The following is a 22,430-nucleotide window of genomic DNA, read 5'->3' as shown; positions in this document are numbered from 1 at the left end:
ACCAATACTCTATCAAGCCACAGCACACGTACAATATGGATGAGAAGGGCCTAGCGATTGGATTGGTGAATAGGAGCAAAAGGGTGTTTAGTAAGGCAGCTTGGGAAGCCAGAGGCAAACGCCAAAGCTTGCAGGATGGCAATAGAGAGTGGGTAACAATTCTCGCAGCTATCTGCGCTGACGGTTCAACGTTGCTGCCAGCCATCATATATGCAGGCCAGCCAAACAGTCTACAATCCTCCTGGATGGAGGACCTGGACGCAGGCAAAGACTCTATATACTCTACTGCAACGCCCTCTGGCTGGTCCAACAACGAGGTTGGTCTTGCCTGGCTTGAACAGGTGTTTGAGCGGGAAACTGCGAGTAAAACTCACAGTAGTTGGCGCCTACTCATACTTGACGGCCACAGCTCTCACATAACGATGGCTTTTATCGACTATTGTAGTCGCCACAAGATTCTACTACTTATCTATCCACCTTACAGTACCCAGACGTTGCAGCCGCTTGATGTAGGTTGCTTCTCACCTTTTGGCAACAACTACTCCAAAGAAGTCACTGAACAACTCCACCAGAGCCAGGCCTTGACTGGCATTAAAAAGCGTCATTTCTACAAGCTTTTCTAAGCCTCCTAGTACAAAACGTTCAACAGCGAGCTTGTGCTGGCTGTGTTTAAAGCCACAGGCATCTCACCACTAAACCCAGCACGGCATTCCACTGCCTTTGAACACACAAAAGGGATTCACCCTAATGTATCTACACTGCTTAGTCTCCCCAACTGGCGGGGGAGCTGTAGCTTAAAACGGTAGCAATACCCGCGCAGGCAAGAAATGCTTTCTAAGGTAGTGTGTTAGCACTGTAATCCCATAGCTCAGCACGTCGTATATGCCCTTCGGGAGGCGAGATAGTGGACTTTATCCCTATTATCTAGACGTAAAATGAATACCAACCAACCAACCAACCACTAAACCCAGCTATTATACTTGACAGGTTTCAGAACAAGCCAAGCGAGCTTCCGCGAACTCCATCTCTATTACTTGACGTTAATAGGGTCGCGATAGAACAGTTTTGCAAGGCAATAGTGAAGGACTCTACAAGTTATGAGGCAAGGAAGCTAGTTCACACGTTCAACTACTTAGCAGCTTGCAACGCCCTTCTAGAGGTAGAAAACGAAGGCCTCCGCAACTAAATTGACACCTAGAAGACCTCTCAGAGGTACTACCAAGCCCTACTGTTACAGGCCTCCAAGTCCTATACTTCCAACGCGATGTTGTGGTCTCTAACAAAGGTGGATGAAGCCTAAGCTCAACTGCGTCAAAATACCCGCCAACAGGCTGAGGAAGCTGCTGCAAAGGCTCGCAAAAAGGCAGAGGCAGCTGAGAAGAAGGTTCAAGATGAGCGGGAGAAGGAGCAGCGGAAGGTGGAACGAGCGAGGGCAAAGGAAGAGAAAGCCCTCAGGAAGGCCGCTGAGAAGGCCGAGAAACAACGAAAAAAACAAGAGAGCAACGCTGCCAAATCTATCCAACTATCCCAAACAGGCAAGCGCAAGGCCTCACAGAAGCCACCTACAGAACCTCTAGCCAAAAAACAGCGTGCGCGTGGCGCTACTCAGGTTGTAGTTGAGGCGTCACCTTCCCTAACACCTCCACCAATTACTACACGCAGCGGCCGCACCACGCGACCAAATAGAAAATGGGAGCAGGACAAGCATCATAGGCGTTAGTAGACTGTTACAACAAAAAAATCTCAATATAATAGCTTTTGTGTGTGGCTCTATAGTCTTATTTTTGTGGTTGCCAAAGGTGGTTTTCGCGTGCACGATGTGAATCCGTGCACGATGTGCACGGTCCCTGTAGTGTTGAGGAGAAAAGTATGTTTTGGTGCTCGCGTGCATTGACCCGACGCGCGCATTGACCCGGTGGTCTCGGTAGTACCCTAATTCGAACAACAAAGTACAGGACCTTGTACATCCACATATGTATCCTCTGGTGTATCGTCACAGCGGGGTCTTCGAGGAAGAGATTGTCGGTGTCGAGGATGTCATCACCAACTGGTCTGGCAAGGGTGCGGTGATCCAAGGGAAGGACCCGTGGGATCGATTCAGATACAAGGTCAGTGGTTCGGCCCCACCTGACTTCTGGTCCGTGAAGTACTCGTGGCTGCTTACCAATATTGCGTTCTACGATGGCAGTACTGCTTGATTCACAAGCTGCATGAGCAACTACATCCCATCAAGTATCCTGAGGTCTAAGAATCGGTCGAGAAGCTTATCGAGACATCTCTGACGCTCTTGGATCAGTGTCTCATAGCAGCTTCCCTTCGCAAGGGATCGCAAGGCCACGGTCGCAATGGAGACAGGACTGATGTTCCAAGTGATACGAAGCATATCAATCGATTTCAAGATAATTCCAAGCCATTGCTGGCAAAATTTACAGTGATGATAACGCCTCAAATTGGGGTCCGTCCAATTCAAAGCACTGTCCTGACGACATTGTAATCGACAAAAGGACTGTTAAAGGGGGGATGGTGGGACGGTTATGAGAAATAAGGTTACAACGCTACATGTTTGTTCTTTGAATCCAAATGGAATGTACTCCGTAAGTCTATCCTGCCGGAGCCGATCATCGAGGGCGGGCACTACGAGCCTGCATCTGGCAGACGCGTGTTCGAAAGGTTTCTCAGGCCAGGTCTCCAAGTCATCGTCAAGATGGCATCCATCAAGCTCACGCCTGAGCTTCGAGCTTACCGATCTGACGAAGCCTGGACATTGACAGTTGGTCGCGTTGTGGCTCGTTGACCCACACAAGCTCATCATCTCGACGGTGGGTCGGATCTCTTGCCTCTTGCACGGCTAAGCCTAAACACGGATGTAGCGGGTTGAGGAGATCAGCTGCGGACTTACCGCCTGAGATCATGCATGTGCTACAAGAGCATGGAGCGGGGCTACCGCCCTCTACTGGCAAAGTTACACTGCCAGAAGCGTTAATTGCTATGGTTCGAAAACAGCTTTTGAGAGACGAGTTGTCCATGAGTCTGGCAGAAGCGAAGCATCATCGCTTAGGCCAGAAAAGAGGTTCTCATGTGGATGAGTCTGAGAAAGTGTTGCAACAACAGAGCTGTAACTTCTGTGAACATTATTCAAGTAAGTCTTGAGGGCCGATCAATGCACGGCATCGGCTTCATGGATTAAGGTAGTCATGACCCATTGTGGCTTCTGTAATCAAGTGCGCTTTACATCGCTCCTCCTGTTCATGCCCCCTGCCATAGCGCTTGCCTGCAACCTAAAAGCCCTCAGATTTCCTGTCGTGCTTCGCGATCTTGAACGTGCGCCATCGCTTCCACTTTGCGCTTCAATTGCATTGCCTGAAGCCCCGCTATTCAGCATCGAACCCATCGCGGTGGGTTTCTGCAAAGTGAACGAATGCATCAAGCGCACGCGGTCTCGATCAAGGAGGTCAGGTTTTAGATCTACGGGCGAAGTGATGGACTTTGTCCGTGTGTTCATCTTCGTCATCAGAGCTGACATAGTAGCAGCCGGCGATACGTGAGCTGGTGTGACCGGATTTGATCGCGCTGAGTCAGAAGTTGCAGTGTTACGGCGTTGCAATAACTGAGGCGTGTCCTGAATCGTTCGGCTCCGGCCCCGGCCCAACGAAGTCCTGGATGAGGATGAAGCTGATGGTGATCGACTTGTTGGGCGACTTGACGGAGGCGTCGGTAATGGTTGATAGTTTTCTGGCAGCGAGCCGTATACTTGTATCAGCTGCTGGAGATCCATGGAAGCGGGGAGCTTGCTGAGACGGCGAATGGCCTTCTTGTTGGAGTTCATGAAGGCCGACATGGCTTTGAGCGCGTTGCTTTGCGTGTGTTGCTCATATGCGGGGGCGCCACCAGGCGTGTTCATTGCGCGGGCAGCGTGTTGTTCGTTGAGACCCATGCTACGTGGTGCTGCGAGCGAAGCCCCGTTCAAGTTCATCTCGATCTGTGAGATGACCTGATCGAAGTCCACGCCGTTGATTCGGTGCGATGGCGTTGGCTGCATCGATGCTTCACGAGTCAGGACAAAGAAAGACCCATCCCAAATCTTGCGCTTCAGAATGTTCCAGCGTGCACGTGCTGGGTTCCTCTCCATCTCTGGTTGGAAAACTGAACATCGAGCAAGCTTCGCGTAGAAGCCCTCTAGTCGATTTGCCATCCTCTCGAGAACTTGCATGAGGAATGTTGAGAGTGCGGAGATGCGGTCCGCATCTGAGGCTGCATCAAGGTCCACAATGCTGTCAAATGCGTCCATACCAATGCACGCCTCATCTCTAATGGCCTCGAGGAACTCCATATCATACTGAATCGATCGCTGTGCGTAGGCAATTATGCCCTGGGGTGTATGTTAGCGTGTGGAAAGACTGGCTCTTCGAACGTCACTTACTTTCTCATGATGACGAGCAGATTCGCTATTGCAGGTGAATTGACCAATCTGAGATATCTCGTTCGAGGCAGTCATCGCATCATTAGAGCTCTTGGCCCGAGCGATGATACCGAGGACATCTGACAGTTTGGTGCTGGCCGAAGAGTTGTTCGCCAGGGTGAATGAGATCTTCAAATACAACTCTTGAAGCTTCGCGCCGAAGAGGGCGGAAAACCCCCCTTGGAGGAGCCGTGATTGATAGTGGTAGAACCTGCGAACTCCGCCCATATTGAAGAGATCACCCTGAAACCACACCAATGAGGACTCCATGATCATGCCGACTTCGAAATTGGAGGCCACGACCTGTTCGGTTGCAACACGTAGGTACGCGTTCCAGAGATCGTAAAGCATACTCAGCTCCTCAGCATGATAGGCGGGCTTCGGTGTCAGTTCGCCCACGTAATATTTGGTCAACAGCGACGAGACCTCTGGATTGTTCGTGTGGGCCAACAGATCGAAAGACTTGGAGCAGTCTACGCCGCCATTGGACTTGATGATATTAGTGCCACCAGGATGCATGGCACAAAAGTCTGATCAATTAGCGCTAGAGGTAAGAGCTGATCGGACACACGTACCTGTCACATCGTAGACCTTACCATGCACACCAATCCAGACACTAGAGTCCTTGGTATGTCCAGTATGCACTGCGAGCTGCGATAGCGGGATAGTTGACTGGTTGCACGGCAGGGGTTTGGGCGTCATGAATACGTCCAGCATAAAACGGCGTTCGGCGAAAGCGGTGTTCAGAATGGTTTCAGCGGTCTCCATGGTAGGCGACCGGTGGTTGTAGAGAGCCCTGCGGATGCCTGACATGACCGAGTCGAACACGCCGACCGAGCCGCAAACGTATAAATAGCCTCCAATTCCACCCTGCTTCTACAACGTTCAGTGTCAGTGTATTGTTCGAGATGTGACTGAACGGCCGCTTACCTTGGACATGACCAGATCACAGATTGATTGCCCCTGCTCGACGATCAAGCCATCAATGTAACGAGGGGACATCTCCTTCTCGAGCAGATCATTGGATGTGGGGTCGTACACAAGACCGTTGGAGTCTCTCGAGAAGGCAGTGTGGACTTCCATCAAACCCTCGTTCACATACTGACGAAGTTCAGCTTCGTAGCAGAACTTCTGCCGTGACTGAACACCGAGGTATAGGATCGTCTTGCCCCACGTCTGTCCACAGCGTGCTTGCCAGAAGCTGCGCATGGGCGCGATACCGCTACCGCCGGCAAACATGACGACTGGAGACGTGTCATCGTGCGGTAATTGGAACGAGAACGGCCTTGACACACCGATCAGTAGCTCTTCATCGTCGAGGACATCCATCTCCTCGGCAACAGGCGGGTTCAGAAAACCGCTGCTTACGCCATGGCGAACAATCTTGCTGTTAGCAGAAAAGGTGGAGCACAGGTCGTAGTCGGAGCGAGAGATCGTCAAGTCGACAGTACTTGGTAGTAACTCGTCGGAAAAGTTGGAGATACTGTAAGTTCTCGGGACTTCGACAGACACGAGATCTGAGAGCCAAGATAGATTGCCTGAGAGATCGAATGCTTGGTCCCAGATTCGGGGCGGGGTGTCATTGACAGCTGCTTGGAGGAGGTCACCGAGCGAAGCTCGTACCGGCCACTCATCTGTGGCAAGAACTTGCAGTACTGTGTGTGATGAGGCGCGTAGGATGGTGTGGAGCTTGGTAGCGAGCTCCTTCGTGATTGGGGCTAGATGGCCCTTACGGAGAATATCGATGATGTGCAATTGCGGGCGACTTGAGTATGTGATCGCACCAATGTGGCTGGCATACCGTGTCCAGGTACGGTCGAGTGCCACGGGATCTTCCAGCATGGTATCCAACCCTAGCGCAGCGGCAACCTTGGCACATTCAGTCCAGCTGTTCATAGGCATAACGGCAAGTCGATCGCCGGGTTGGAAAGTAATGCCGGTCTCCTGGATGTCGAGAGTGACCATCGCAATCGAACGCTTAGGGTCCGCATCGACGAAGTTTCTGCTCAGGATGCGGCCTCGGTACCGACACTCCTCGAATGTGCCGCGCATTTCGTGGGGTTCGATATCGCGAGGACCGCGAAACGGCTCGAGGCGCTCTTTCATAGCCTCGGAGAACTCGGCATGAGTCTGTTCCCAAGGTCGCATGGCGTCTGCAGCTCCAGATGCGCCGTTTGTCTCGGTCCGACCAGACTTTCCAGCGCACTCAAGGAGTCCAAATACTTTGTATCGATGGGCACCCATGAACCCTCTCTCGCCTGTGTACGCCTCAACCACGCCATCAAGGACACCCATCAATCTTGCATCTCCTGAGGCTTTGACATACTCGGGTATGCAGTAGTGGTACTCAATGGACGCAATGAAGGCGCGCAAATTCGACGGCAACCACGCTCTGAGGTGGACCCCTTCGGCTCCAAGGAAGCTGTCGTACTTCTTGCGGCCCAGAAAAGCGTCCATGACTAGGTACCTGAGAGGAGTCAGCTATAGCGCTGGCTAGGGCGGAAATTACTCACGGTGGGAATTGAAGCCCAGAAGTAGCCGGACAACGCTTCGACAACGGTGCTGAGAACTTGGCCCAGCGTACCCATTCGGTGGGCGAAACGTAGTTCTCGCCGGACTTGTCATTGGGCGAGATGGTATTGAAGGCAGTAGGCATGCGTTCCAGAATTTCCTTCAGACGGACGAGCTCACGTAGAAGACCTTCGTTGTTGCGGTTCATGACGTGCTCCTGACAAGCGGCTATGGCATCAGGGCCGTGCTGAAAGCTGGCCGATGTATCCGCACAGCCTTTAAGGAAGGCGTTCTCGGCACTGTCACCAAACATGGCCCATCTCAGTCGTGTATTATCGAAGCGCCCGACGTAAGGGTGCTTCGATTGTGGGTCGATGTAGTCGACGTTGTATGATGACTGGTCGAAGAAAGTAAGGTGAGGTATCGATCGCTGTTGCTGTTAGCCTTGACCTGATGCATATTCGTGCGTACCTACTCCCATGCGTACGCAAATCTGAACGTACGCAAGACCTATGCTGCGTGGGATGTTCTGGACTTCATCGCCTAGGTCGTCGCACATCGGTACGCCCTTGAGCTTCAATGTTTTCGCTGCTACGTTGATGCCCTCATTGCCGTCATGTCGCTCCTCGTATCTGTATATCGAACACAGCATGCCGAGAGCGACAAGTGCAGCCCACAGGGCTTTGTCGGGAATAACATCAGCGGTACCCGCGACTATTGGCAGAGCTGCAACAGACTCCCGCACACGACCGCGCGCAATGCAGCCAGGCATCCGTTCACAGAGATCCATCCAGATGCGTCCTGGAGAATTTCGAAGAGCACCAGTGGCTGCGTTCGTGTCCGGTGGTTGAAATCCATACTCTGTGCTCAGGTAGCCATCTCGCCACCCTGTTGCGGGACCGACTTCTTCTGCCCGGAGGATGACTTGGCGAGCAGGTGCACCAAGAGCAACTGCTAGTAGGTCTCGCTCATCCATGTTGAGTGTGTCGAGACTCTTGACGCCTCGTGCATTCTGAATCTCTTTGATCTCTGCCATCGAAGGTACATTCGAGTAGATCAGCTCGTTGATTGCTTTCCGCTCCCTAGACGTCTCAGTAAAATATCACAATTGGATCATACATACGCACCTCTCTCGCAAGAAGTCTTCTACACTTTCGTGTAGCGGAATCTGCGGTCGTTAGCGGTGGCGCTGTTGGTTGAACCCAGCACTAGACTTACGCCAAAGGCAGCATGTACATCCCCTGATTGCGCGAAGCCCGACATTGTGCAGCCACGAGGACCCGTTCGACTCCCCGTCTTGCACCCAGTAGCTGAGCCTGCCGGGCATACTGCACCCGCCATGCCGGATACTGGGCAATGTTCCGACATTCTTGAAGACATCTGGAATTAGTTGAAGTTAGAAACCTGCCCTTTTTGGAGAATTATGTATTATAAAGACCTCCAGGGTCAAGGAAAGAGATTGGGATGAGGGTGGTGGTGAAGAACACTTGTATTGCGTGAGCGTGTAGAGCTGCAAGAACTATCTGCTGGAGACATCAAGTAGGTAAAGTAGGCAGAGGTTCGCGCCAATGCGTAGTTATTGCTGCAAGGTACTCCATAGCTGCCGAGCTGACGTGTGCTCTCTCCAGCGGGACGCTCTGCCATGCTGTGGAAAGCTTGATGAAAGAGTGGATTGCTTGGCTGGAACAAGAGGCAGTTTTGACGGTGGGCCGTTGCGTCTTGACAGGCGCGCCGGAAGAACCCCGCCTTCGCGAAGCTCTCCAGAGCCGCAGGCTGGTCGTACGGGAGCGCCGGTGTGTCCATATCGGGCAAAGGTAGGGAAATGCGCGACGCGAGTTGTTTGTGGCGGGAAGAGGATGCGCGCAAAAGTAGTTATGGCCCGGTCCGACGGCTGACCCAAGCGCTTCCGCCGGCGGAGCGCCGGTCACAACAAAAAACACACAACGATCTTTCGTTACAACCTGCCTCAGACAGTATTCCTTGGCTGTGGGTTTTGTAGCGCGTCAGACCAAGACAACGACCCCTGAAGTCATCTGGACCCAGCCTCATCTGCACTGATATCTCGAAGGTGTCATCCCCTCGCTCTTGCCATCTGAACTTAGGTGGAAGGGTCACCATCATCCACGGAAATGTCTTGTCCACCGACAGATAGCGATGTCAGAGGGTTGTAATATCTCCTCGTCCAGTACGACAACTCTTCGAGTGCCCACATGCGTGCGGAAGATGTCACACGCTCTCATCAGAGATGCTTGGCGTTCGAACAAGCACTCGTGACACGCGGCTCTTCAGGCGAGTAAATTTCCGTTTCGCACGAGAGATGTTTCAAGTGGGTTGCATATTCATTGATGCCTCACGCCAAATCGCCTTGGCGACGACTGTACAATTAATACTGCCAGGAGCTTTCCGATCGAACACCATGAACGCCTCGACCCTGTCTCCCAACAGATGACAGCTCTTTAATTTCAGACCGCAGAGCTGATGATCTATGCTCGATCAGATCGTTGGACACGCGCTAAAAGCCGTGCAGGAGACTCTAAAGCGACGTGCTGCCACATGTAAAGATTGTACGACGAGCCTGTACCCAAAAGCGCTGCCTCCTGCTTCGACTCGGTCACATGGCTGACATTCCTGGTATACTCCCGTTCATCAGGCGCTGCACCACAACGTCTTCACCCAAAACACGCTCTCCGTCAGGTAATTCGAACGCGTAATGGTGATGCTCCGCAAATATTGCTCGGACGACTCGGTCCTGGTCACTGGCAAGCATGTCGTCGCAGTGCTTCTCGTTGTCGCAGCATCGGTCGTCGTGATGCATATACGCAGATGGGAGGCGCGAGTAGTAGTCGGACTCGGTCCCTTCGATGCTGTTCCCGCTAGTTGTGATGTGCGGGTCCAAAGACCGAGAGAGGCGGTTCAGGTCCTTGCTCGTACGCTGACTCAGTCGCCATGAGACGTCGGGGAGAACGGGCGGTTCGAGGTCGCCAGGGTCGTTGTTGCATCGGAATTGCGCTGTGACCTTGAAGTAGTTGCGGTGAAACCCTGCGGGAAGGTTAGCTTGGACACACCTGTAACAGAAGGACAGAATCTCGTGGTTGTGATGATAATCGGGGTAAGCTCCTCAGCCCAAAGACTGCGCAGGACAAGGTAATCCACGTAGCTCGACGTGAAGCGCACACCTCTAGCGCTAGTCCTGATGGTCGACCTGAGCAGCGAGTGGTGTTTGGGATGAAGACCTCGAGACTTGCGTGCTACATACTGTAGCCATGCACAGCTCAACTCCGAGATGTAGCGCTGCAAGCTTGTGAATTCTTCCGATATCGCCCTCTTGTTCGGCCGCACGAATTGACGTCCAAATTCTTGTGGAAAAAGCTTCTGTCCAGTCTTGAAAGCCGACTCGGGATTTAGTGTCGCTCGATACACTCCTCTGACGGACGTCAGCTGCTTGTACTTCGATAGTACGTATGAATACACCACGAAGCGCACCACTTGTCGGCTATCGAAAGGGTTCCAGTTGACTCCATCGATCTCGTCGTTGTTGTCCGATGTCTCCGAGCCACGTTCGAGTATTGCGCGGCAGCTCACGCCCGCATCAGTGTCATATAGGCTAGACTCCATGCTGGAAGAAGAGTCCTGTGAGGTAGGAGACACCGACGATGAAGCACTGCGGCTGTGGTATCGAAAGGATCTTCGACGAACTCCAACCCAGCCGAGCGTTGCCAGGAGCTCATCGGTAGTCATCCCGGCCTTGGGAACATCAAGCTCCTCCAAGCCACCAGCCCGTACCTTATTCCAGTCAAGACCAAGCAGTCCGGCAATGAGTTGTTGAGCACCCTCTGCGACTTGCTGGAGGCTGCAAAGAGTGGCACGAATGGCATCAATGGTGTTGCGTGCCTCGGGGCTTCTCAAGAGCTTTATGACTTCCAACAGCATGCATGCTCGCAGCTGGCAGGCAGTATCACCAACGTGAGCGTCGAAGGCGAGGTAACCCGGGCCGTTGACCGACGTATCGCCCTTTGCGGTTAAGGACTCGGAAATCAGCTCGAGAAATACATCCAGAGCTTCAACCGCATCGATAGCCCCACGGATGATGTAGAACAGCTGGCGGGGCAGCTCGGTCGGCTCGTGCCTCACGTTGGAGGGTTTCACTAATGGTGTCTCAGTTCGCAGCAAGATATATGACATGGTGGCGCAAGCCTACAATATGGTGGAAGGGTAAGGAGCGGACTCAGAAGGCCTCAAGCTCAACAAGTGGTGACGGAGAAGAACTAGCTCTAGATTGGATTGAGGTGAGAGAGCGGTGAAAGTTGCTTTGAGCTTGCTATTCGAGTCCATGATGGCTTTAACTCTGATATAGATTTCCGAATGTGGGCGCACAGCATCTCAACCAGGGTAATTGGTTCTGAATAGGGATGACGCCAGTACTGTCAACGCCGTCTTCTTTGGCAGCGCTCACCGACAAAGGACGCCGCTCGCATAGATCGTCCCTCGGGGCATCACTGTAGACTCGCAGTTGTCCATTGTGTAGCAATAACTGTTGTCCTTGGACGACAGAGCATATCTTGCTCGACGCCCAGGAGCCTGGCTTCGGAAACTAAGGTGACGCTCGGACATGATACGTCTACACAAGTGACAATCGGGTCAGTAAGCTGTCCTATTTGCTTCCAACTGCCAAACCAGTTAGGGAAGGGATGAGAGGCCGTGTACCTGCATCTGGATTCTGGGAGATCTGTGTCGATCTTGCGATGCATTCGCAGGTGTAGTTACGAGCCTGACTCGTTGCGAACCCAATATGGTCCATCCCTTCGTATTAGAGAGCTTCGAATAATGCACTGTACCTACCGATCCGAGTAGCCACGATACATGGCCGCTGCAGCCGTTCACAAATCCAAGTTGACATGCCTCATGGGAACACGGTGAAGAGCCATGTCGTGGCCGGCAGACTATCATCGTCCACACAGTCCTGGTACCGAGCGTACTGTGCCTTCTCGTCGCATCTCTGCGGAACATGAGTGACAGACAGCCATGCCATGTTCGCACGCGCGCCTGGCGGAACGAAGTCGCAGCGCGTCATGAACCATGCGTCTCCTTGCATAAGGTGTTGAATCGGCATGCGCTGTGCCAACCTCGATCTCTGATGATCTCTGATGGAGTTGGAATAGGATACGAGGCGGTATGAGTATTCGGCCGTTTAGCGTCCTTCACACTGTCATTGGCAGCGGAGTTTGCCATTGATCAATCCTGTTGTTCAATTCAAGCACTTCGGGAGCGCCCTTACGCAACATGGCGATGCCACGATTCCGGATGTGACATGCTAAAAACATCATCTACAGGCCGGTCGTATCGTGGACAGGTTTTGAATTCAGTATTGTGGAGAGAAGTACAGTGAGGATACCGCTTCCGGATTTGGACTAGTCAGCGCCGACGTCATCTTATTCACGCTCCGTAACGTGATCATGCGACGACTCAACACCATCTTGCGCATACGCGGAATCGAACAATAAATTCAAAGCACGCGTCGTATCGAAGAAATCTCAGATACTGTCCTCCTCTGGCGCTTCGCACGCGGACCACGGCGCCAGCCCAACGGCAGCCTGTTCTCCAGCCTCATCAGGCCTCATCAGCACGACGCTTGGCAAGGATCCAGCACCGCAGACGCGACAAGCTTGCGGAATCATCGAAGATCAATTAATCTTTCAAGCGAACGGTCTGAACACACCACGGGCTTCCAAACAACGCCATGACAACGAAACCATTTCCAGCGGTAACAGGCAGATGCTACTGCGGTAAGGTGAAGTACCGGCTCCTCACATCTCCACTCTTCTGCTACGCATGCCACTGTCCCGACTGCCAGAAGGCGACGGGCAGCGCGTTCGCGCTGCACGCAACTATCGAAACGTACAACATCAGCATCATCTCCGACGCCAAGCCGTCGCTGGTCACGCTCAACAGCAATGGCTCAAAACCAGACGAGTTACGGCCTCAGGAAGGCGCGAGACGTGCGCTTTGCCAACAGTGCGGGACTGTGTTCTGGGGCCACGATAATCCGTGGGGCTTTGCGGTGAGTGATGTCCGCATCGGCACGCTGGATTACCCGGGCATCATGGAGCCGGACGTGCATTCGTTCGTGGGAAGTAAGGTGGGGTGGCTTGCGCTGCCGAAAGACGCCAGGACTTCAAAGGGGCATTACGACTACGAGCAGATGTGGCCGAAGAGCAGTCTGAAGAGGCTGGGGGTCTGTCTGGAGCGATTCGAGGCTGCGAAGAAAGCGATGGCTGAGAAGAAGCCGGCGGACGAGCAGGCTGAGGCGGGCGTCGGGGAGAAGAACGAGATTCGCGTCGAGGAAGATGGAGACAAGACCCCGACGGCGACAGGCGATTCAGAGAGCGGCGAGGACGACGAGGCCTTCGAGCAGCGCTTCAGAGAGACGGAGAGGGTGTTGAACGAAAGGCTGGCCAAGCTGAGTTTAAAGCTGGAGGGCGGGGAAGAGCAGACTTCGAGTGCGAGTCCGATATAACAGCCAGTTGTGGCGGCACGAACGACAACCGACGTCTCGCGTTGGCTTTCCTTTCAGACCGTCAGCAGTAGCGTTCGACGATCCTAGCAAGGGCGACGTATTGGCCGTGATAAATCAATGCTAGAACACAATCAAGACCTGTAGGCTACTTCAATCCACCGCCGGCCAGCACTCGTCATCACGAGCAGAGTGCGACAGCTTGGGTGCTCATCCCAAAGTTGTCAAGAAAAGAAAACAAGGATTTGAGGCCTATTTTTGTTTGTTCAACGAGTGTGTAGGGTTGCAGTTCAACGAGTGTGTGGGGCTGCAGTTCAACGAGTGTGTGGGGTTGCAGTTCAACCAGTGTGTGGGGTTGCAGTATGTTTGTTTAATTTGACGGTGCTGTAGAGCTACTTTTTGTTTATTTGATTGTTCTATCAATTCTCCATGTGGATTGTGGTGAAGCCTACAAATCATCTAAAGGAAAAAAAAAGCCGTTAATTAATACTTCCAAGACCTACTTCGTAAGTTTAAATAAGTATTCAATCGGCAAATGAGCTTTTCTTCTACAACTGTGGAGCTGCTCTGTTTGCTGTTTTTTTTTCAATTGCACGACTCTCAAGTAGACCCGTTTAGTACCACCGCTAAGTCAAACGAGATTCAAAATTTTGACTGATAGCACCTCTTTTGTGTGGTTTGACTATCAAAATTGCAGCAGTAGACTTTAATTCAGTTGACGTTGTCAAATTGTACTAATCTCCAACAAAATTTCGACGCGACTTTTGTCGTTGACAACGTTGGCTTAGGTATTCATTCATCGCGACAAAATTTATTTTTACTCACGCTCGCTCGTTCCATCATAGCTTCACCCTAACCCTCACGCACCAAACGCTCCCAGGAAGTGTACGCCAGCACAGTCGGCCTGCACTTCTGCACGCACTTGTCCAGAACGCTGCATTCGCACTGGTCCAGGCTATGGTGTAGACGCCTAGCTGCTCGTCAGAAGGGCACGCGCAGACAGGTATGAGGAGCAGCGGACCAGGGCTCGCTGCCCAACGAGGTCGACTTGCTCCCCCGCATGCTCCGTAGTAACTCTGTAACATGTGCAAACAGCATCGTATCTCGAGCGCCAGATGCACCCAGATTCCCAGTGGCTACAAACTGCAAGTACACTCGATGCAGATACATTACCCATTGCCACTCTGACTCTCCATCTGCTTCCTCGCCGACACTCTCCCCATCCACTGCACCGCGCATCACTTCTCTCCGCCGACCCACCGCGCATCAGCTCTCGGCGCGCTTGACATGCTCAAACCCCTCATCCAAGTCCTGCACACCCAGCACCTCGTCATCGCACGGCTTCATAACCAGCTCTGCCTCACCCTCACACTCCCCAGGCACACGGCCCTCGCTATCCTCATACCACGCGCCCAGCACCCAGTCGCTGACGAGCTCCTTGGCCGTCTCGCTGAGGGTGTAGTAACCCGGATTGCTGCGGGGATTGAACATGGCCATGTGTGCGAGTGTCTCAGCCTCCAGCTTGTCGTTGCCGGCTGGCACGAAGAACTCGCGCGCGCTGCCGGTGGGCAGATTGCAGAAGGTGCGGTCACGCCCCGCCACGGCGCCGGTCCAGGACTCGCGCTTCTGGGCGTCGACGGCGCGGCCGAGTGTCGTGTGGATGTTGGCGAAGCCCAGGCCGTGCGCGCGCGAGAGCTGGATGACGGACGCGAGGCGCGTCTTCAGCTCCTCTGGACGCGCGAGCGAGCCCACAAACTCCAGGTGCGAGGTCGCCCACGTCACGCCCTGGCTGATCTGGTCTTTCTTCATGTAGGCTGCGGCGCCGCCGGCGGCGATGGCGCCCGCTGCACCGGCGAACATGGCGACGCGGCCGTAGCGCTGCCAGAGGGGTGCGGAGGCGGCGTCGGCGCTGGAAGTGGGCGCGGGGAGGCGCCTGCTCGGGTCGACGGCGGCGGTGGGGGTGTCTTTGGAGCCCCAGCCGAACGCGCCGGCGACGTTGCTGTAGGCGGCGTAGGCGGAGCTGGCCGTGTTCCAGTGCTTCTCAGCGCCGTGGGCGACGACGCCAGGCGCAATGCCAAGGAAGGGCGTGTCGAAGGCGAGCAGGCCCTGGATGTACGGGAACATGAGCGTGCTACCCTCGGCCAGGCCCTGCGGCGCAGTCTCGGCGTCGGTCTGCGAGCGCTGCAGACTCGGCACCGGCTGCTCGGCGAGGATGCGTCGCAGCGTCTCGGCCGCGACGATGCCGCCCATACTGTGGCCCACCAGGATGGTGCGCACGCTTGGGTCGACGGTCGGCGAGGGCGTTGCATTGGCGACCTCGAGGTCAATGACCTTGTCCTGCAGCCATTCCTTGAAGCGGCCGACGCACTCGTGCAGGTCGCCGCGCGTCTCGTACTTGGGGTACGTGATGGTGAGGACCGTCACTTTGGGGAGCGCGTGCTGCAGGAGCGCCTTGAGGTGCGAGGGGAACGTGCCGAATGTGTCGTCGCCGCCCTGGGTCAGTGAGCCAGGGCACCATGTGAGGTTCGTCGAGCCGTGTCATTATCGTCGAGCCTCGAGTCTGAGCGTGCCTACCTTGAAGCCATGGATAAAGCACAGCAGGATCGTCTTCTGCATCGTTTACGGTCCACGACTGTGTTCCTGCATAGCGCCGTCAGACATACTTCACGCGACACCGCGGGATCACGAGTGATTACGTCGCGTGGCGCTGCGGCTGTCCTGCGTGGTGATTGGCGTGCGCACCGGTCAGCGATTGGCTAGGCTGTGGAGCGGATGGTGGGGATACGGTTGATTGTCAATACTTCATGTCAGTGCAGGAGTGACGGCTCTGACATCATTGCTATTCACGAGTTTGTTGCTGCAGCGCGTCAGGCCAGAGGGGAAGCAAGGGAGCACGAACGTCAACGTAGGATAGATAAGGGTATCATCCATTCAATTCAAATCAACGTGCAGGAGCTGCAAGCCCCACACGTGCATCTACAAAAGCGCATTGTACTCGACCGGCTGGGGTATATAGGACAGAAAACACACATCCGCCAAACGCCATCCATGCCCTCACGCCATGCATGCCCTCACGCCATGCATGCCCTCACGCCATGCATGCCAAACAGGTAAAAAGCCCGGCCCGTGATTCGCCTCACAGCCACACAGCCACAGCAGCCACGCCCAGCATGCCCCACGCCGCACATTCAATGCCGTAGCCGCGGCCCGCGCCACCCGTGGCGACGACGTCGAACGGACTCCCGCCGCCCGAGTCCGAGTTGGAGAGCTGGCTGTTGCCGGCGGACGCGCTGCTGCTTGACGGCGTGGCCGTCGGGCTGTTGAAGCGGAACGACGACTGGCTTGCTCGCGAGGTCGTGTCGATGGCCAGGCCGCTGCTTGTGCTCGAGGGCTGCAGTGTGCTCGTGGGCGGAGCGGCGGTGGTGGTGGCGGGCGTGGAAGCGCGCGAGCTCGTCTGCAGCGTTGATTTGGTTGGGGAGGGGGGCGAGCTCTTCGCTGGACTTGGGCTGGCGCTTGACGACGGCGAGGGGCGATTGTTGGGACACAGCGCTGCGACGCCGATGTCGTTCTGGAATACGCCGATGATGCTTGTCTCGCCAACGTCGACGTTGCGGCACCCGCTCTTCACGCTGGCGGCGATGCGCGTGAGGCCCGCCACGCACTGGGCGCTGCACGTCGCGCTGCTGCTGAAGTCCGAGGCCGTGCAGCCGTCAATCGTGGACGTGTAGACGGCCTTGCATTCTGTGGGCAGGTTGTTGATGCGCGGTGTGAACTGCGAGAGCGAGATGTCGGATGTTGCTGCTGCGAGGCTGGCGAGCAGCACCAGGAGAGGCGCGCTGAGTAGCGAGTGCATGGTGGTGTTGCGGTGAGAGGTGTTTGCGAATGGTGGGTCGAGCGTGCGGTGCGACCAAGCGCAGACTTGTTGTCGAGTAGGTGGGCGCAAGAACTGCGTGACCCAGGGAAGGCGAGAGTGGCCGGCTGAGACGAGTGTGGTGAGGTGAATGCGGCAGCGGGGTGCTGAGACGCGTGGTGTTGCGGTGCGAGTGTTTCGCAGTAGCCGGTGCCGTATAAGTGAAAGCTGCGTTCCGCTGTTGATGTTTTTTCTTTTCACGGTGAAGATGTTCCCGGTGAAGATGTTCCCGGTGAAGATGTTCCCAGAAGATGTTCCCAGAAGATGTTCCCGGTGAAGGTCAGGCCAACGATTGCAGACGCCCAAGTACAAGTGAGGGAGTGCTTATGTGAGGCGTCAGATGTCTATACACACGACACCAAGACCGAGTGCTGCAAGGTGAGAGAGTGACTGTGAAACACAAAAGAGGGGACGTTCAGCTGCGGCCGGCGCAAGGAAGCAGTCTTGAAGGAGAGACTGAAAAGCACAGGTTGGGTATGACGCCAGCGGCTGCTAGGAAGAAAAGCAGAAAGGGAAAGATCCAAAGTGTAATGTACCGTCACGCATCCCTTCTGAGGCCGTGATGGACGCTGTGCCTCGATGCCGGCCCAGGACGGAGCCGTGGGTGCCTCGTCTTTAAGCAGATCTACACAGCTGCCCGCGCGAGTGGCCGCAGACCGCAGACCCCGTATACCTAATGGGATAGCCAAGGCCAGGACTGCGCGCTGGATAGGTTTGTGAGGTGAGTGACAGCCCGAACCTGAAACAATGTCGTGCTAGCGCCGTGCAGTGTCGGCTGCGGGATTGGCTGCGCCCATGTCACACGAGCCAGGAACCGTCTTGTACGCCTCAAGTACGTTGCACAACAGCAGCATCGATTCGCCCGAGGGCGGCGACGTGAGCAAGAGCTCTTCATCCGCAGCGCTGCAAACGACCTTCGAAGGGCCTCGCGGATTGTTTGAACGCAAACAACACTGCCATAGTGTACCTTGCACGCGCTCGAAACGCGCAAAACACGCACCTTATCCACGACACGGGCGCAGTGCATTGACGACGATGATCCCAGGACGCATTTAGGTATACGACTAGATCGCATGAACGGCCATGTCACCGAATCTACGATCGCGCACGTCAGGTTGATAGGTGACCAGGCCCGAAGCACGATCTGTAAGCTGGGGCACGTTAGTGCATGGCAGCCTAGTCAACAAGCACGTCAATTTCGAACTCCCGTTCACGCACCTACCCAACGAGGTAGGAATTAATCCTATGCAGGTCACTGCAGGTAATCAAGCAATGCAGGTGATCAAGCAAGTCATTCCGAGGTCGCGGAGCCCCACTTGACTGGTTGTTGGCAACGATGGTGCATGGGTAGCTCGTCCGGGGTATCATTCTCCAATGTCTAGTCGTGTACGTTGCCACAGTATCGCAACGAACAAGTCTACCAGGCGTCAAAATTGCCAAACCCGCCCGTCTTCGCCTTCTTGGGCGGCGGTGCAACGTCCTCTTCCTCGTCGACGTACTCCAGTATCTCGTCGTCGCCCTGCTCGACAATGTCTGCCTTTGCAGCTGCGAGGTACTTTCCCACCGCCCGTCCGTCTGCTGTCCCACCCTCAACAGTCCCGTCAGCACGGATGCGCTTCCCCGTCCACGTCGTCCTGTCGTCGGCGGTGCCGCCCTGCTTCTTGACCTCGGCGACCTCGGCGTCCTTGGTCTCCTTGTCCTTGCGCTCCTTCTGCCACTCCTCAAAGGGGTCGACGAAGACGACCACATCCTTGATCTCGAGATCGTCGAGCGGCTTGTCCTTTTCGCCCGTCTCGGCGAGCTCCATGGCGCGCAGGGTCGTGTCCAGGCCGCCGACGACGCGGGCGAAGATGGTGTGCTTGCGGTCGAGATGCGGGACGGCGCGGTACGTGATGAAGAACTGGGATGTATTTGTGTTTTTGCCCTTGTTCGCCATGGAGAGGATGCCGCGCGCGTTGTGCAGGTTGGGGCCCTCGAACTCGTCTTCGAACGGCTTGCCCCAGATGCTCTGCCCCCCTCGCCCCGTGCCGCTGGGGTCGCCGCCCTGGATCATGAAGCCTTTGATGTTGCGGTGGAAGATGGTGTTGCGATAGTAGCCCTTCTGTGCCAGCTTGACAAAGTTCCAGACGGCCTTTGGCGCATGCTCGGGCAACAGCTCCACGTTCAGGTCGCCGAGAGAGGTGGACATGCGCGCGTAGCCTTTGTTCTTCACGCGCTTCGGCTTCAGCATGTAGTCTTCGTCGGAGAGGAGGGCGCGTTCGCCCGAGGTGTGTACGTCCACGCCGGTGGACGTGAACGAGGCCGCTGCCTTTCCAGACGTGTAGACGGCGGCGTTGTAGGCGGCCTTCTTGGGCGCTGCGGCCGTCGCGGGTGCTGCCGTGCCGTTCCTCGATACTATCGCAACGGCGCTCGACGGCTGGGCTCCCTGCGCTTTCGCCTGACGGTCGGCCCGCGCCTTTGCGACGGCATCCTTTGCCTTCAAGATCTTCGCCGCGTTGCCGGACATGCCCGTGTCGCCGTCCTGGACGTGCTTGTAGGCGCTGAAGTTGCGCGACTCGATGTTCTGCGGATCCTGCAGCGTTATCACGTCTTTGCGCGTGAAGGCGTCGTCGCTGACCAGATCGCGCCAGTTCTTCGCCTTGACGTTCAGCCGCTCGACCGTGTCCCACGCAAACACATTCCCGCTCGGGCGCAGCGCAACAATGTGCGTGTTGTCCGTGAAGACCTTGAAGGTCACGGGGTCGACGTATTCGCCATCTTCGTTCTTCGCAAAGCGCAGCGACACGAGGTCGTCGCGCTTCAGAGGCGAGCCGTCGGTCGGATTCGTGTTCGGGTGCTTCGCGAGCCAGGTGAGGATGTGCGTCAGGTCGAAGACGGTGCCGGCTGCGGTGCACACGGGGTCGGCGAAGGGCTGCAGCGAGACGGCGCAGTAGTTGAACGGCAGCCGCTTGAACGTCGACGCCAGGCCCGCCGCCGACGCCCGGTTTGCGCTGTTGGCGCCGCGCGCATTGCCGAACGCGTCGGCCGATGACCACTCGGAGTGGGTAATGTAGAGCTTGTCAGTTCCCTTGCCCATTGCGTGCGGTCGGATGCGAACAGTCGCCGACTGCCGAGTGCTCTGCTACGGCGCTCTGCAGAAAGTAAGACGAGCGTTGCGCGCCAAGCCATGACGCGCGAGTGTTGAGCTAGTATTATACGATTAATAACGTCACTTCGTAGTGACGGCTGTTCTCACCATGACACCATCCTTTCTGCATCTCTCATTACTGCTTTCATGTCTGCACCTCTCATTACTGCTTTGATGTCTGCATTTCTCATTACTGCTTTCACGTCTGCACCTCTCATTACTGCTTTCATGTCTGCACCTCTCATTACTGCTTTCATGCCTGCACCTCTCATTACTGCTTTCACGTCTGCACCTCTCATTACTGCTTTGATGTCTGCATCTCTCATTACTGCTTTCATGCCTCTACAGACTGCCTCGGTGCATCGTCTTTTCAGATTTCGTGTTTTTCGCCTGTCACGTTACCACCGAGTCGACACGCACAGCACCTCACATCTCCTTCTCTTCCTCTGCCGCAACATGCTCGTCCTCAATATATCCAATGTATACGCCGTTCTCACTTCGCCTCTGAATCAGGTCCACACTGCTGCACTCAAACTCGGCTCTCCAACGCTCGAGGAGGCCCATCTCACCGACAAAGTACAGGAACCCAACCTCAGTTGCCGCAACATCCACCAATCGCTGTAGCTTCACAGCCTCTTCCTCCAGTCTCAATTCCTCCAGCTCGGCTGCATCCATCTCCTTGTCTTTCAGAATCTCAGAAAGAGCGAGCAGGCTGCGACACGGCCTGTAGCCCTCCGCTCGCCGCTTTAGTCTTTTTGCGCGGCGCTCGGCAGCGTGTTCGCCGTTCTGGAGCTGCCTGTGGTGGTGCCTGGCGTGTGAAGCCGGAAGCGGATTTTCGAAGAGCTCAGCTTCGATCTCGTAGTCGTCGGGCAGGTCGTACTTTTGCCGGATGACTCTGTCGAGCTTGAGACGGTCCTCCCAGACCCGCCTTTGCTCGTCAGACACGGTTCTCATTGATCGCCAGCTCTTGATAAACTCGGCCAGGTACGAACGCTTACTTGCTCGCGGCTGCGCTTGTGCCAGACGCGGCGTCTTCGCCAATGCGCGAGGAGGTGTCTCAGGCACGACCATCACCTCCTCCACCAGCGCCCCTTCACGCTCCCACCACGCTGTCGTGAGAGATACGACTGGCTTCGCGTACCGCTGATTCCGCCTCTCCAATGTCGCGCAAATAATGCAGGGCGAGCAAGTCCCCAGACCTGACGCTACGTGCCCGTGCTGAGACAAGTACCACTGATGCCCTTCGTCCCAGAGTCTTTCCCGCTCCTGGCGCTGCCAATCCCTTTGCGTTATCTTCTTGAACCTCCGCTTCGCGGCAGTATACTGGAGGCGCGCAATATTCCAAGCACGATCGCGCATGTACGCAGACGCATCCGCTCCTCCTTCGCCTTCAAACTTTCTCCGAGCTCTTTCTAGGTCTTCCTGGGCTGCAGAGATGCTGCAATGGGGACACTGCAGTATGTGTGGAGGCGCTGACAAATGTAGGCTGTGCTTGCAGACGCTAGCGATCCTCTCGGTGTGATTCGAATATATGTTGTACATTGCAAAAACTCCGACTTGGTTGGCCGGCGATGACCGTGCTGAGTTTGTAGAGAGGACGTCGAGGCATTACGATCAATCCGGGGTACGACCCTGCTATTGTGCGTAGACTTTAGCGACAAAGACAGTGAAGGCAGGCAACACTGACGGTTGCTGAGCGCTGGCTGGTGCCGGACCACGCGTTTGCTTGCTCTGTCTGCCTTCACTTTCGCAAATGTACACTCCCAGTAAGCGTCACTTACCCATGTGACCACAGGTACCTTCACCAAGGATGTCGCGATAACTACTCTCCTTCTCTTTACATCTCTCGCCTCATCGATATCTCCTTTGTCTTTCCAGCGCAACATCAACAGCTTTCACGCACATTCACACA

The 22,430-nt window shown here is 55.3% G+C and overlaps 8 protein-coding genes across 8 annotated transcripts; 3 read left to right on the top strand and 5 right to left on the bottom strand.

Annotated features, from left to right (window-relative positions):
- Positions 1-17: 17 nt before the first annotated feature.
- On the top strand, positions 18-1,761 carry M421DRAFT_421639 (DDE-domain-containing protein; the record flags this gene model as incomplete). Its single annotated transcript, XM_033592900.1, has 3 exons — positions 18-600; positions 972-1,159; positions 1,331-1,761. Coding segments are annotated over 3 exons (1,161 nt in total), but the record flags the coding sequence as incomplete, so codon positions are not given.
- Positions 1,762-1,931: 170 nt separating this feature from the next.
- On the top strand, positions 1,932-2,198 carry M421DRAFT_64812 (uncharacterized protein; the record flags this gene model as incomplete). Its single annotated transcript, XM_033596197.1, has 1 exon — positions 1,932-2,198. A coding segment is annotated over one exon (267 nt), but the record flags the coding sequence as incomplete, so codon positions are not given.
- A 1,019-nt stretch (positions 2,199-3,217) lies between these two features.
- Positions 3,218-8,350, bottom strand: M421DRAFT_64549 (uncharacterized protein; the record flags this gene model as incomplete). Its single annotated transcript, XM_033596173.1, has 8 exons — positions 3,218-4,369; positions 4,421-4,989; positions 5,035-5,335; positions 5,390-6,926; positions 6,973-7,400; positions 7,446-8,052; positions 8,098-8,138; positions 8,189-8,350. 8 exons carry the CDS (start codon positions 8,348-8,350, stop codon positions 3,218-3,220), a joined length of 4,797 nt encoding a protein of 1,598 aa, XP_033448054.1.
- Positions 8,351-12,437: 4,087 nt separating this feature from the next.
- On the top strand, positions 12,438-13,894 carry M421DRAFT_421638 (uncharacterized protein). The gene has a single exon (XM_033592899.1). It carries the CDS (start codon positions 12,708-12,710, stop codon positions 13,482-13,484), a length of 777 nt encoding a protein of 258 aa, XP_033448053.1. The 5' UTR covers positions 12,438-12,707; the 3' UTR covers positions 13,485-13,894.
- Positions 13,895-14,667: 773 nt separating this feature from the next.
- M421DRAFT_175684 (uncharacterized protein) lies at positions 14,668-16,429 on the bottom strand. Its single transcript, XM_033587831.1, has 3 exons — positions 16,224-16,429; positions 16,056-16,121; positions 14,668-15,974 (listed from the first exon to the last, which is right to left on the bottom strand). The coding sequence occupies exons 2-3, from the start codon at positions 16,095-16,097 to the stop codon at positions 14,748-14,750; spliced, it is 1,269 nt and encodes a 422-aa protein (XP_033448052.1). The 5' UTR covers positions 16,098-16,121; positions 16,224-16,429; the 3' UTR covers positions 14,668-14,747.
- A 596-nt stretch (positions 16,430-17,025) lies between these two features.
- On the bottom strand, positions 17,026-17,334 carry M421DRAFT_15796 (uncharacterized protein; the record flags this gene model as incomplete). The annotated part of the gene is made up of 1 exon (XM_033587636.1): positions 17,026-17,334. A coding segment is annotated over one exon (309 nt), but the record flags the coding sequence as incomplete, so codon positions are not given.
- Positions 17,335-18,656: 1,322 nt separating this feature from the next.
- Positions 18,657-20,536, bottom strand: M421DRAFT_421635 (uncharacterized protein). Its single transcript, XM_033592898.1, has one exon. The coding sequence runs from the start codon at positions 20,465-20,467 to the stop codon at positions 18,809-18,811; it is 1,659 nt and encodes a 552-aa protein (XP_033448050.1). The 5' UTR covers positions 20,468-20,536; the 3' UTR covers positions 18,657-18,808.
- A 408-nt stretch (positions 20,537-20,944) lies between these two features.
- Positions 20,945-22,060, bottom strand: M421DRAFT_64423 (uncharacterized protein; the record flags this gene model as incomplete). Its single annotated transcript, XM_033596157.1, has 1 exon — positions 20,945-22,060. The coding sequence occupies one exon, from the start codon at positions 22,058-22,060 to the stop codon at positions 20,945-20,947; it is 1,116 nt and encodes a 371-aa protein (XP_033448049.1).
- Between the last annotated feature and the right edge of the window lie 370 nt (positions 22,061-22,430).

Source organism: Didymella exigua, assembly GCF_010094145.1.
Source record: "Didymella exigua CBS 183.55 unplaced genomic scaffold M421scaffold_16, whole genome shotgun sequence".
Lineage (NCBI taxonomy): Eukaryota > Fungi > Ascomycota > Dothideomycetes > Pleosporales > Didymellaceae > Didymella > Didymella exigua.
This window is presented reverse-complemented; position numbering and strand designations above follow the sequence as displayed.